Source organism: Phacochoerus africanus, chromosome 3, assembly GCF_016906955.1.
Source record: "Phacochoerus africanus isolate WHEZ1 chromosome 3, ROS_Pafr_v1, whole genome shotgun sequence".
NCBI lineage: Eukaryota > Metazoa > Chordata > Mammalia > Artiodactyla > Suidae > Phacochoerus > Phacochoerus africanus.
In genome coordinates, this window is record NC_062546.1 from 46,328,384 (window position 1) to 46,344,079 (window position 15,696).

Below are 15,696 nucleotides of genomic sequence, written 5' to 3' on the forward strand. Positions count from 1 at the left end.
TGTGAGTGTCATTTTCAGAAAACAGAAGCCACTGGTAACATTCAGAATAAGAGATGTGAATACACTAAGCATCATAATTTTCAACCAATATTGAATCCCAATTGAGTACACACTCAACCTCAGGCTGTATTTTGCCTTTACAGGAAATCAGCTCTGTGACAGCAATCAGCTCTGTATTGACAATAAACATTTTGCTTCTTGAGCTCACATGAAGAAACCAAAGAAGACCACAGAGTTCCTCAGACTCTGGGAGATTTAAGATGGGATAGAAGGATGTAGGACAGGGCTTTCCAACCAATGCCACACATAGGGTGCCGTGAAGGTGTCAAGGGCATAACCACTGTCTAGATCTCCCTCAAGACTGCACACTCCCCCTTCCTGTGAATCCACCATGAGCCAGACACATATCAGATCATTCCTCCATTCCACAAACATTCCATGAGCACCTCATGAGTGCCAGGCCTATGTTTTGCCCTAGGAAAAAAAGATAAATAACCTTAATCTTCCAGAAGCCCTGGTCCAGCTGTAGTATACACAGGCATGTCAACCTCCCTGCATGCACCTTCCTGCCCTGGCAATCCAGATCTGGCATCTCAGTGGATACTATCTAGAATGTCAAGTTATTGCGCACCTTGCGTGGGAACAAGGAAGGTCCTCTATACCTCCTTCATGCCCATCACCTCCTGCATCTTCAAGATCAAAGACCAAAAAAAAAAAAAATTCCCATTGGAAGCCACAGGACCAGTCTTAATAGGAATCCCGCAAAACACAATACTTGCAAGTATGCTGGGAAGAGAAATTGAAGGAAAATCCCATGTAATGAGTCCTTCTAGACACAAAAGTGTCACTTATTAAGTAATGGGAAAATGACCTTTGTTTTAACACCATTCACTGAATGTCTTTCTGTGAGCATGTTTTATACTGACTGACTGATGTAAAACATTGGTAGACTAGACTTAACACTGGCCTTCGTGCCTCAAAGCAGCAGTGAAGTTTTCCTACCTTCCCATGTTCTAAGATGCATAACAAAAATGGCCTTTGTATATATATTATATATAAACATACATGTATATATAATAAAAACAGCTGTTTTTGAAGACATTAGCAAAAGGGATGAGTTTATAGGGATCTAAGCCCCATTTGTATGAATTCTAAGATCAGGGGGATTCTTTGGAAAAGTCAGTCAATCTCTTTAAACTTGTATTCATTTGGATTCTATGAAATGCCTTTTGTTACCAAAAGGATCCTGTTTGGAGATAGTATAGTAGACTGGAAAAGGTGCCGAAGTTAAGCAGAAGACCTAGTTTTAAACCTGACTTTGGATCTAACTAGTTGTGTGCCTTGGGTAATTCACCATTCACTAGCCCCAGTTTGCTTCAATTTAAAGTGGGAATAACACTTGTTCTTTTCCTACCACTCAAGGTGGTCTTGATCACGGAATGGAGTGACTGTAAACAAATAATAGTGGTTTATAAGCATCAGGACATGTTATAAGGACTCATGCACAATACTGAAGTCCAGAGGCAGCATAATAGCAAAACTCCGTTTTACTCAAATGTAATATTCAAGGAGAAAATTACATAGGATGTGTAGATGGGTTTTGTACATTAGGATTGAAAGTCATGAAACCCTAGAACCACAAAAGGCCATATTGGGAGTTCCCGCTGTGGCACAGTGGGTTAGTCATACCTGGGGAGCACGGGTTTAATCCCCAGCCCAGTGCAGTGCATTAAGGATCCTGCATTGCTGCAGCTGTGGCGTAGGTCTCAGCTCTAGCTCAGATTTGATCTCTGGTTTAGGAACTTCCATGTGCCATGGGGTGGGGGGGGGGCAAAATAAAAGGGGGGCCATATTGGTCAGAGGTTAGTGTAGGAAACAAAAATCTCTCTGGAAAATGTGAACCTAAAGGAATTTAATTACAGGTAATTAATCACTTGACAGTATCACTAGGATTGGAGAGGTTGGTAGGCTTCAGGTAGGCCTCTATGAGAGGCCCCAGAATATGATACGCTAACCTTTAAGGAGAGCTATTGCACCCACCCTACTTGGAAAGGTAGAAATCAAGAAGGAACATGGGAATCAAACACCTGCCAGCTTAGCTGAAGTCAAAGGAAGAGTAATCTGAGAACAGGCAGCAGCCACTGTCGCCAGTGCCTCTTTATAACCAGACACAGGAGAACGACAACAGAAGATAATACTTCTCTCTTCGGCATCCCCTATGCCTGTAGAATCAACCCAAAGAATGCAGAAAAGTGGCCTCTTTCACATTTCTGCCCTCCAAATCTCATTTAAGTGCATCTCATACTGGTGGAACTTAATTTGCAGCCAGGATGTGCAGTGCCTCAAGGAAATCTAGTAAATGGAGCTTTAGATTTCCAGATTCTGTGTTATAAAAAGTCCCACTAAGAGGATGTATGGATGGATGGATGCTGAGACTCAACCAAACAGCACACCTTAAAAACATCCTTCTTTTTTTTTTTTTTCAATCTCCTGGGCCAGTTGCTGACTTGCTCTGATGTCTCCCACTTCCCTTTTGAACTCATACATATGGCCTCCTCTATAAAATGAATCAAATTAGCTTTCCCTTACCTATTTCATAAACAAGTTCCAAGGAATATTTGGTATTTTAACAGCAAAAGTATTCCTTAATCTCCTCTGTATCAATCTTACATACTAATAGCCACCATAACTAGCTCAGGTGAAAGTGCTTTGCTAACTAATCCATTTTCCTTGAGCATGTTTATAAAACTTCATTGAGATGGAAAGAAAGGATTGAGCAAATATTGTGAAATGAAAAGCAGATGCAGGTTGCTTTTCATTCTCTTTGAATACTAAATATTTTTCTTATTTTAAATAATAATCTGTTTCTCCATTTACAGTAACTTAGTTTCTTGATAAATGTATAGAGATTTAGCTGACATCCACTATGTCTAAGCATATACCTAAGCTTTTTTTTTTTCTTTTTACAGCCGCACCTGCAGCATATGGAAATTCCTGGGACAGGGGCTGAATCAGAGCTGTAGCTGAAGCCTGTGCCATAGCTTGTGGCAATGCAGGATCCTTAGCCCACTGAGCAAGGCTAGGGATCAAACCCACATCCTCATGGAGACTTTGTTGGGTTCTTCACGTGCTGAGCCACAACAGGAACTCCTCTAAGCATTTTTTTTTTTTCAGAACAAAATTAAAATAGGGAGTTCCCGTTGTGATGCAGTGGAAAAAAATCCAACTAGTATCCGTGAGGATGAGGGCTCAATCCCTGGACTCGATCATTGGGTTAAGGATCCATCACTGCCGTGAGCTGTGGTGAAGACTGCAGACAAGGCTCATATGCTGAGTTGCTGTAGCTGTGGTATAAACTGGCAGCTGTGGCTTGGATTCGACCCCTAGGCTGGGAACTTACTTATGCCTGTGCCACAAGTGGGTCCCTAAAAAGCAAAAAAAGCGAAAAAAAAAAATCTCCAAATTGAAAGTAACGTGAAAAAAATAATAAAATCAAATATCAGAACATAAAGATATCAAAGAGGAACAAGAACTCTTAAAGAGTCCAGCCTTCTTTATATGCTGTTTCATTTAGTTCATTTTTTTTGTTTTTGTTTTTTTTATAGAAACTGAAGGCTTCCTTAAGATCTCATGTGTAAATCTCAGATATATACGCTAGTTCCTTTCCTTACTGACATGCAGGGACATGAGCTCTGACTGAAGGATCGGACATGGAAAAGATGGGGCAAGGGGAGCATCGTGAAATCTGTCTGAGCAGATGGAATTTATGATTTGAGCTGAAAAGCCTGCTTGAACCTCACATTAGCTCTGGCAGCAGGAAAAACTAAGGTTTTTCAGTTACCAAAGATTTGTTATTTAGGTGGAAACCCACAGCATTAGTCAACAATTCACAATCAATCCCTTTCCATTTTCTGTTAGCACTGCTTGTTCATGATAATATGAAACAATCCTGATAAAGCAGCAGTTAACTCCAGATTACCAAGTTTGACATAAAAAAAAAGCAAAATGTTCCTTTCTCATTGAAACAGTCATTGCAGGTAAATATCATTCAAAACTATTCCTCAATAGGCTAAACTTTCATGGGAAGGATTGGAGATATGTTAATAGCCAGAGTAAATTATCCTAATGCACCATGGGTGAGAATATCAAAGTCAGGCAAGATAAGAGAGAAAACCTCCTAGAGGAAAACATATTCCAGAAACCTGTGCTCTCCTAGTCTGCTTTGCTCTGCCAATAACAGCCTAGGCATTGCATTTCCTTGCTCAATTACTAGAGTTTTGTTTAACTGTTTTCTTCGTGGCATTGACTACACCTGCTTTGCTTCCCAGGCTTTACCTCATCAAGGTCCATCTAAACTAGGATGAATCACTTCTGTTACTGTTGAAGAGGGTCCATTCAGCAATAATAAAAGTGCTTGTCCCATCTGGAGAACAAGCTTTTGTTTTGTTTTCATTGAAAATAAAAAGAAAATAACTTTATTACATCACAGACAGGCAAAACCGATCTATGGAGTTAGAAGTCAGGAGAGGGGGTGGAGGGGCTGGGGGTGGTGGTGCTGACAATGCTGTTTCTCTCTCTGGTGCTGCTCCCAGGAGAATGTTCATTTTGTGGAAACTGACCCAGCTGGGCAGAGATTTGCATGTTTTACTTCACGGATGTTACACTCTGATAAAAAGCTTAAAATAGCCTTATTCACTCACTTTGGAAAACTTATCTTCTTGGACTATCATAATCAGTGTCAATGAGAAATTCACAAAACCCCTTTAGACAATGCAAACAGACAAATCCGGGCATATGTAAGTGACATTTTAGAGGGTACCTGCCAGCCTTCCAGTCAAAAAAAATCCACATATCCCCCAGGGGCTGCATTTGGATCGACCATCTGCCAACCAGAGCTGCGTTTCCCTCTTTCCCATACAACCTTTCCAGAGTGAACACTGCTAACTGTCCACCTCATAAACCTTCTCCTCGGATTCCTCATTGATCTCTGCAGTTTCATCTTGTCATCACTTTGGAAACTACAACTGTAGATTTTACGTAGTGCAGAAGTTCTAACTGAGCTTCTGTGCAGGATGCTGGGAAATGTGCAATATACTAACATGGTTTGTTATTACTATTATTACCTATTTTAGCCCTGGGTTTTTCAGTGGGGGAGGGCAGGGCAGTAGAGAGGGAAGAGGGAGCTATTTCAAATTCACAGGGAATTAGTGCAAATCCAAATCTCAGAGCTTCCTAGTCTTTTTCTCAAACAATTTAGCCAGCCAAGCAATTATGATTTTTGAATGTAAAATTAGACTTATGAGACAGGATTATGATGTGAGCTGTTATATATATATGACTTTTATATATTTATAACTTTTACATATATAAACATATATAATTATTTATAATATGTCATTTTATATATTTATCTTTTACATATAATTTTTTTCTTGCTAAATTACCAGAGTTTTGTGTAACTATTTCCTCCTTATTCTGAGCACTTGTGCACTTACTCTGTATGTGCATATTTTCTTTTCTTGTTTTTTTTGGCCATGTCTGTGGCATGTGGAAGTACCCAAACTCAGGGATCAAACCTGAGTCACAGCAGTGACCCAGGCTGCTGCAGTGACAATGCCAGGTACTTAGCCCACTGCCACAAGGGAATTCCCATATATTTTTTAAGGTTTTTAAGTAGAAATAAACTTCTGGATGCTTTAGAGTTGACTTGCTCTAAAGAGAAAAGATTTTGCTTTTTACATATCTTCATTTTCTCTGAAATACCTGTATTTTTTAAAAGGGTAAAAAACTGATTTTTTTTCCTTTTCAAAATATAAAATATGAGAATCAAGCACACATTAAAGGGAATGGAAGGAAGGTCTGGATCTTTCCACTTGTAGAACAAAAGAGTCACCCAACACATACTGACCTCTCTGATAAAGTTCACAGCCATCTAATTACGGGGGGATAATCACTTCTAAAAACATATCGAGTGTTATGTGTCAAGCGCCACACAAAGCAAGGCACGTGCCTTCCCTCTTTAATGGTACCAGCTCTTCTGTGCAGTAGAAAACACTACAATCCTCAGATGACACACGAGGAAACTGAAGCTGAGATTCATTAAGCAACTTACCCACAGTAAGCTCTGGATTACCGTGAAAGTGGAAAAACAGAAAACAAGCAAATGAGAAGCCCACTGAGCCCCAGAGGTAGCAGAACAAAGAGATTGAGCCCTAAGATGTTAAAAGGGGGCAAGTCAGGGGTTGGGGAACCTTCTTCTTTCCCTCCACATCCTGTCCAACACAGAGAAACAAGAAGGAACAGGCTCACAATCACCTAAGCTCCCTGAGATGAAGAAAGTAATTCCCTTCTACTGTCCATCTCACACAACTCTCCCAAATGCCCCAGTCCTGCACACCCACCTCCAGGTCATACACAAATGCAAAATAAAGGCAAGGAGACAAATACAAAATAAAAGTAAAGTGCATCCTTTCCTATCATTGGTGAAACACAAACCACCAGGGGTCAGTCCTCTATCAGCTGGCCAAGTGCTGGAGGACAAGCCCCGGCCTTGATGTTCAGACTGTATAGGCCTAAACACCATTACTAGTTGAAAAATTGAAATAAGTTCTATTCCTTTCTTCTCCCCCTTTTTACGGCTGCACCTAAGGCATGGTGCATGGAAGTTCCCAAGCTAGGGGTCAAATCAGAGCTGCAGCTGCCAGCCAATGCCACAGCAATGCAGGATCTGAGCTGCATCTGCCACCTGTGCCAGCAGCACCAGATCCCTAACGCACCAAGAGAGAACAGGGCTCAGACCTGCATCCTCAAGGACACTATGTTGGGTTCTTAACCCACTGAGCCACAACAGGAACTCCCTGAAATATTTTTTATACTTTCACAGAGCCTGGGGACCCCCAGATCTTTCCACAATCAGGCAAAATAAAGGTTCATCCCCCACCCTGGTGCTATAGGATGTCTCCAGGACCTGCTCCAGCTCCACTACCCACCACCTGACCTTTGTGACTGGTTAACACCAATATCGACACTTTTGACGACCACCCTTGGAGCACCCATAGCCTCACCATGACATTGGCAGGTAGCCAACAGACTATGCAGGGCACTGTACCCTCTGGGTGACACCCCCCATTCCACATGGTGGTCAGGGCAATAGGACCAGTGATTATGGCACTTTAGCCACTCAAGGAACAAGAGATAATCTCTTCACAATTCTAGACAGCCCTAAACTCAGCATTTTCAAGTGGACCATTATGCTCTCCAGCGGGTTACTGAAAAGCTGTTTTATGAGTCGGCGCATCCTTCCTTTTAAAGATCAGAGAGGAAGGTTTACAATTTTGAAGTGAGGTCAGAGATTTGAGATATTTTCAATTCCTTCCAGCACTTACTTTTCATCGCAAGCATATGGGGCACACTCTTGGGGCGGGGGGCAGCACGTATTTCCCAAAATCAGAGCCCAAAGGAAAAACACAGCAGTTTCCCCTCCCCAGAGACAGGAAGTCAGGCCAGACAGCCTCTCAAATATCTTCTCTTTTTCCTTTCCTTTTCTAACACTCTGACTAGAAGCAGGTGAAAATACCAAAAATATTTCATTGCATATAAGAAATTGAAAAGAAAAGCATGAATGTGAGTTAAGTTAGCCTGGGCATCAGAGACACTCCCTAAAATACCCCAGAAGATCTAAAAAAATTTGTCCACAATTCAGTCATTGAGGTTTTTCTACCTCCTAGGTACCTAGAAAGGTCACAAGGGGAAGAATTTCTCAAAATACAAACACAGAGATAAAATTAAACTTACAAACTGGTGAAAACATATACAGGCCAACAGGATTGTGCTCTCTACTATAGAGTCCAAGTTTTTTGTTTTTTTTTTTTCCACAAAACTTATCCCTCTGGTTTCAAAGCGCGGGTCCCCAAACCAACAGCATCAACATCACTCAGGACCGTACCTGAAATGCAGATTCCCAGACTCTACCTTGGACCTTCTAAATCAGAACTTGGCCCTGGGGGTCTAAATATTTCCAAGCCCTCCAGATGTTTCCGATGCAAACTCAAGTGTCAGAAGTGCTGCTTTATCCTATGGGCTCCTGCCAACTATTAGATAAACTAGGCAGGAAGCAGAGCACTCTTACCTTCTGTCCAAGAGGCAACAAAGATTCGGAAAGGTTAAGTAATTAAGCTAAAGTCACACAGCTGACTGGTAAAAGAATCAACAGATGAACCCAGCCTTTGGACACAAGGCCTCGTTCTCTATTGTCTTTGACACTCAGTCTCACTAACATGTAATATAATTAGCCAGATAACCTAAAATGGCTTGATTCTAGAAGGGCAAATACGAAATGGGGAGAGGAGAAGGGTGACACCTGCGAGGGGGAAAAAAAAAAAAAAAAAAAAAAAACAGCCTAAGAAATTCCTGGTCCCTCTTACTCCACAGATCACCATGGAGACCAAGAAGGCCAAGGAAGGAACTGGCAGGATGGTTCATTCTATTCCAGATAACTTGACTCCTGGGTGCAGTCTGAGTTCTCTACAAAATCTCTGAGATTCTCTCGATCCTGCCCTTAGTGCTTGCAGACTCCTATAAGGCTGCCCCGGAAACTCACTGTTCAATGCTCAGCAGGAACCCTTCTCACCTTCTGCAGGTGACAGCCTCTCCATCATTCTCCCTTGCACCCCTCATCCTCCCTGCATCTCTCATCCTTCCTATATCCCTGGTGTTCTTGGTAATTTTCTGTCTCCCCCACCTAGCATGTAAGGTCTGTAACAGTAAAGGGTTTTGCTGCTTTCTTCACCACCCTAGGCCCTACTCCAGGGCCCAGCATTAGTAGGTGAGGAAGAAATATATGACATAAATGCACAGCAGAAAAATCATCTACCTGGATGGATCCAAATGTGTTTCCATAAAAGACCTTCATTTTCAAAGGGACACTCATCTTTTCTTCCAAGCAAGACATTCGGGAGAATTATTTAAAATGCAGTTTAAAATCATCACCATGAATAAATGCAGAGCTTATACTGGGTTACCCTTCTTTATTTTGTGAAGTCCCTCTCTTTCTTTCTCTCTCTCTCTCTCTCCATGCCTTCTGCCCTTCACTCTGTCAGTAAACCCATCACATTAGCTCTCTATTTGAAGATCTCAAGATGGGCAAGGCTGTTCTATTTGTGGTCAAACTGCATTTTATTTTATTTTTTGCTTTTCCTTGACATAAAGCATTTCACCTGTGTCTGAACTTACTGTTTAGATCCTATTCCATTTACACAAAACATCCGGTCATTAGATTAAGACAGAAGGAGAAAAGTGTAAAGTCCATAGGAAAAAGATGCCTACAGCATTTTGATAATTGGCATGAGCTTTCAAGGAAGCTGTGGGCTCCCCCTCCAAGTTCCGTTTGCGCTTCCAGGTGGACAAAATATAGACACAAACCCGCTCAGCTAAGTAATTGGATTCGCTACCTGGAATATTTAAATTGTTTTCAGACACTGGAAAATGGCTTAAGAAGATTAGAGAAAAATACCCTGGAGGATAACAGGCTATAATTTACTAGGTGGAAAATCTTTTCAGCAAGAAGAACGCCTCATTCTCCTGTAATTCCCCCTGTTTAAAAGATGTCTTAGTCATTAGGACCTAAATTTCCTGCGATCCAGCAGCTCAGATTTATTCCAGTGGGTTGTTATCAAATCTTTTGAATGACACCCAGGACATAAAATTGATAAGTGAATGTCCTCTGTGGGGAAGATGCTCATGTATTCAGCAAGATTACTAATTTAAAGGTTTGAAGGCAATTGGGGAGAGGGGTTCCACTTGAAGTCCTAGGGTCCAGGGTTCCTGTAAACGACTGGAGATCTGGGCTTGGCTAAGCTCTGCCTCTCCTGGCAAAAGATGAAGGTAAACTGGGGGGTATGTCTTCTCTTCTATTTTGAACTGAAGACTTCAGCCAGCTCAGTTCTCAGAAACTTGCCCTCCCTCGTTCCTTGCAGGCCCACTGAGCCCTCGCGAACCCCTCGGTCCCCCCTCTCTGCTCTTGAGCCTTCCCTTGGTGGGTCCTCCCCAGCCCTTCTCAGGGCCCTTCTCTGCGGAGCCAGGCGCTAAAGTTTGGTATCACCGACCACCTGTCGGCTGGACCGCTGCTGTGTGGGCTCCCAGCAAAGCGCTAAGACGGTGAGCAATCACTAAACAGTTTCAGACTCCGGGGCAGTTCCTTCTCGAAAGGGGCCAACGGAGGTAACGGGGGGTGCGTCTGAGGGCCGAGAGGGGCGCGACTCGTTAGCACCCCAGGCTTTCCAGCTGGTCCCAAATTCACCCTCCCCACTTAGCAAACTCTCAAGACCCGTCCCCCGGCCACGCCTGCTCCTGCAGCTCCACTGGCCCCCAAGATTTCAGACCCTCAGGGGGCCCTGCCCAGAACTAGCAGGGACGTCAACTACTGAACCCGAGGACCCAGGAGGTCGCAGCCAAGAAGCTGCCCTGGGCCCCCGAGCCCTCCCGGGTGCGCTCATTGCATAACGCGCCCCTCGCCCCACCCCCACGGACGGCCCTTGCCTGCCCTGCGCCCCGCCGGCGCCCCCGCCGGCCGCCCCGACTTACATCATCCCACTTGACGAATTTGGTGCCCTTCTTGAGGCTGTCGGACACGCACACGGGCTTGAGTTGCAGAGCGTGCACTCCCGGCTGAGCCCCGGCCATCAGGGCTCATCGGGGCTCTGGGCGGCCCGGGCGAGCGCGGCAGGGACGGGGCGCGGGGCGCGGGGCTCCCTTCTCGGCTCCGGAGGTTCTCGCGTCTGCTCCCTCGCCGGCTTCTTGGCCTCCGCACCTCCTCCGGCGCGGCTTAGCAGGCGGGGCGCTCGCGGGCGAGGCGCCGGGCCATGCCCGGGCGGGACGCGGGGTCGGGCGCCCGCGGTGGATGCGGAGTCTCGGAGGGCGAAGAGCCGCCGAGCCGGGCAGCCCGGGCTGCCAGCCGCCTCCGTATACCGCTCCTCGGCCGCCGCCGCCGCCTCCCGGCTCACCATTCAGCACATCCTCTAGACACCGAGCGAGAGAGCGAGTGACACACGCTCTGCGCCCCCCCCCCCGCCCTGCTCCTTCCCCCTCCTCCCTCCTCCTCCCGCCCCCCTTCCCCGCCACCCGCGCTCGCTCGGTCCCTCCTTCCCCGGCGGCTTCCAGCCCAACTTTGCGCGCTGGGTCAGGAGCGGGAAGCGGGCACGCAGCGGCACCTCCCGGCTCCCGGGCCCCACTGCAGCCGACGCCTCTGAGCATGCCCCGTGCCCCGGTGGCGGGGTGCAGGAGTGTCCTGGAGCCCAGCGTTCCTGGGGGTTTGCTGGAGAACAGGAGCCCCGGTCTGGGAGTGTCTTTGGGTCCAAATGGGGTGCAAAAAGGAAGACTTCGGGAGAGATCGGAGAGGCGACCCAGAGTTTTCCCCTCTAGCTGGAGCTCTCCAGCGTTGGCCACAAACCAGCTATTTGAAAAGACAATTATTATTTATTAGCAGAGAAGAGAGCAGTTGAGAGGCTTGGAGTGAGTGCTGTTTGGGGAAGCCTCGCCGTGCCTGAGAGTTTGCAGCGCGCTGGTCTTGACGCCCGGGCGGGCATGTGGTTAAGTTGTGCTTCAGAGACAGCAAACCCATTCTAAGAGAAACAATGGTTTTATTTCCCAAGGAGATAGGCCTCCACGTGCCAGTGTATGGGTGCGCGTGGTGGGGGGGGGGGGTCGTGTCAAACAGAGACAGACAGGAAGAGGAGAGAAGGAGAGAGAGTAAGGTGTCTTACAGATAGAAACTTGCTCACTTAGGAACAAAGGTGGTAGGATATTTGTTGGCATTCATTCAACAAATATTTCTCATTTCTTTTAAAACAAAGAGATTCCCCCTCTAGAGTAGATCACATTTAGAAGGCTAATTATAACAGTGTTTGAGAGGATGCAGAGCAACTGCAACTTTCATCCATTACTGGAGAGTGTATAAAATGGTAAAGCCACTAGGAAGAAGAGTTTTTAATAAGGTTAAACATTTACTTATCATAAAACTCAGAACTCCCACTCCTAGGTATTTGTACAAGAGAAATGAAAACATATGTTCACACAGACTTGTTTAGTAATGTTCATAGCTTTCTTCATCATACCCCCAAAACTGGAAACCACAAGTCAGTCAACTGGTGAATAGATAAACAAATGTGGTATGGCAAATAACGGAATACTATTCAGCAATTAAAAAGGAATGCACATACAACCATGGGGATAAATCACACAGAATTTAAGCCTAGTGAAAGGAACTGGACACAAAACACTGCATATTGCGTGATTCCATTTGAGGAATTCTGGAACAGGCAATCTAGTCCGTGTTCACAGAAAGCAGATCAGTAGTAGCCTGTGGCCAGGAGTGAGCTGGGATTGACAGGGAAGGGGAACCAGGGAATTTTGAGAGGAATAGAAATGTTCTATACCATGTGTTTTTACAGTTGTCGAAATTATAGAACTGTATACCTAAAATGAGTACATTTTATCATCAGTAAATTATATCTCAATAAAAGTGACCTTAAAAAAGAAGAGGGAGTTCCCATTGTGGCGCAGCAGAAACGAATCTGAGTAGGAACCATGAGGTTGCAGATTTGATCCCTGGCCTTGCTCACTGGGTCAAGGATCTGGCATTGCCATGAGCTGTGGTGTAGGTGGAAGACACTGCTCAGATTCCATGTTGCTGTAGCTGTGGTGTAGGCTGGCAGCTGTAGCTCGGATTGGATCCCTAGCCTGGGAACCTCCATGTACCATGGGTGCAGCCCTAAAAAGCAAATAAATAAATAAATAAAAATTTAAAAAGAAGAAACAATATGAACAAAGAAGGAGAGAAACATTCTTTTCTTTTAAGTATTTGTTCTTTCTTCCTCTGCCCCTGAGGCTTCCAAGGCCCAGTGTTGATAAACTCAGTAAAAATATTACCAAAAAATCCAATGGGGAATTTAATCCAACTAACCCAATTACATATTTCAATGCATTAAAAAATCCATATTGATTAGCAGCACCATGGACAACCTGGTGAACACAACTTACGACCCCTGCTTTCTTTTGGGGGCCTCACCTTGTCCTTGGAAGCCGCTTGCTACAAAGAATCTCTTTAAAGACTGACTTGTTTCATTCTGATCCCATATCCTAAACTAAAACCTGAGTATACTATCCATAGACCCTCTCCTCAGTGGCTTTGGCTTGCTAATTACTAAGCAGAAGGCAAGGCACTATCACATCCTCACACTGCTTCTCTTTACTCTGCAAAACAGCAACACAATTCTACTTGCAGCATCCCTGCCCTTCTCAATTGTGCCTACAACATCCTACCGGCCTTGTTCTCTTCTTTTCTCACATCTTCCCCTACTGCCCTCCACAATCACTCAGGTATCTACTGGAAAGATTATTGTTCAAATAGGCTTTACACCAGAATGACATAGGAAGGTAAGATAGACCAGAGAGGTGCTCTCTAGAAGAGGAGTGTAGAGGAATGGAAATGGGCTCTAGGCTACATGAGATGATAGAATGAGCCTTTTTGTGGTGGATAATTACATCATCTTTCTCTGTTTGCTGTCCTCTGCATCCACACACTTTGCCATGTGACCTTAGAGTTTTCAACTAGACACCTGTGTATTTATCCACCTCATTGATATTGCCCCATGAGATGTTAGGAGATGTGCCCTAAGAAAAGGCTTGAAATATCCTTGTGAGGTTGGGCTTGCCCTCTTGGGTTTCTGGTCATTGCCATGAGACAAACACGTCTCAGGGAACCTTATGGGGCAGACGTAAGGCTGATGTGCAGCCTGGAGGCAAGTCCGACAGAACCCCATCCTAGATCTGCCATAACCCAGCCAACGTGCAGACTTATAAGCATGACAATAAATGAGCTCACTGTTGAGTCCATTGAGCTGGGGGAGGGGGGAGTCATTTGTTACACACCATTATTTCATTATTGTGGAAGTAGCTGGTTGACTCATCTAGTATTCTTTATCCTTACCAGCTGTTGCTTGTTGCTGTGAATGTAGGGAAAATAAAGCTGTGGAATTCTGAACAGTGTTTGTCTTCAAGACAAACATGGGCTGTGGGAGCTTCTTCTGCCTGCAGAAGGATGCGTTTTGATCCAGGAGGGCTCTGGGATAACCCCCTTCAACATGTAAGATGAGGCTTGAGGCAACTTGGTTCAACTCCCTCATTTTCTCATCTTTGGTTAAAGACACAAGACAGAAGTCATTTTATTTTATTTTATTTTATTTTATTTTTTGTCTTTTTTGCTATTTCTTGGGCCGCTCCCGCGGCATATGGAGGTTCCCAGGCTAGGGGTCTAATCGGAGCTGTAGCTGCCAGCCTGTGCCAGAGCCACAGCAACGCGGGATCCAAGCCGCGTCTGCAACCTACACCACAGCTCACGGCAACGCCGGGTCGTTAACCCACTGAGCAAGGGCAGGGACCGAACCCACAACCTCATGGTTCCTAGTCGGATTCGTTAACCACTGCGCCACGACGGGAACTCCAGAAGTCATTTTAAAGCATGGGGATTTTTGCCATGCAAGAGGATGGGTAAGAACATCCAAAATTGTGTGAGCCAGGCCTGTGATACATCAACTTCAATGCTCTGTTCTGTTTTTAAAACAATAAAAAGGTCTGTTTTTTTTTGTGACAGCACAGAATTGCACTCGGGAATGTCAGCCTCGGGAAGTTGGCAAAGCTAACCTTTATTGAGTATTCACTATAGGCCAGAGCACTAGGCTAAGCACTTCCCAAATATACTCAATAACATAACACTTGCTGTTCAACAGCCCCCGCCCACCCTCTTTCTCTTGTTAAGCAAACCCTGATTTGGTTCAGGTGGCTATGTGCTTAGGGAAAGTGGCTCCGCCCTCTTCTCAGGAAATGAACTGTGATGGGTCTATGGGTCTAAACCAATCCTAGAATCACATTCTCCTTCTCTGTGACTGGTTTAGGAGATCATTAGGGGCCCCAAACCTGCCCATTAGATTAAGGGAGGTGGGACCTGCTTCTCTCTCCTCTCCCTCTCTCTGTGTTACCCTGTGAAGAGGAATGCCAGCTACAAACAAGTTTAAGAACCTTGATTAATCCTTCATATGATTGTTAACCCTTTGCATATCGGTAGACTTTCTGATAAGTGAAGCGATAAATATCTTTACTGCTTAAGGCTTATTGTTAGTCTCAGCTGATCTTGTGGACACTTTATTACACTCCCGATCTACTGACTATTATTGAGACTTAGAGATGTGAATTAACCTGCTTGAATTTACACAACATGGATCCAGGATTGACACCTAGGATCTCTGACTTTAGAACTTAACTCTTAGCCATCATGCTAAGCACTTCTAGAACTTACAACTCAGATCTTAGTAGTTTCTTCCTGCTTTTAACCACAATATAATATAAATATTCCCAATTCCCCTAGAAAACGGTGCTTTGTGACCCAGCCTCTTAGCAGTTCATCCACTCACTTGATGCCTGCCACAGTGAAAAGGATGGATATTGTGATTTGAACAGATATCCTTTCCAAGAGCCAGTTCTACCAATTCTGAAATACAGAAGCCTAATACTGGATAATACTTGGTAAATAATAATGATAATGAAAGCTTATCATGTACTATTCTAAGGGTTTTACACTTTTAATGCATTAATCCTCACATTAACCCCATGAACTGTGTTATCATTATCATCTCCATTCTATAG

The 15,696-nt window shown here is 44.5% G+C and overlaps 1 protein-coding gene across 2 annotated transcripts in view; it reads right to left on the reverse strand.

Annotated features, from left to right (window-relative positions):
• PLCB1 (phospholipase C beta 1) overlaps positions 1-10,716 on the reverse strand; it is a 731,149-nt gene extending 720,433 nt beyond the window's left edge. For both annotated transcript variants that reach the window (XM_047771691.1, XM_047771692.1), the window contains exon 1: positions 10,582-10,716. In XM_047771691.1, coding sequence (XP_047627647.1) covers positions 10,582-10,680 — 99 coding nt within the window. In that variant the 5' untranslated portion in view covers positions 10,681-10,716. The remainder of the gene's footprint in view (positions 1-10,581) is intronic.
• Positions 10,717-15,696: the final 4,980 nt, after the last annotated feature.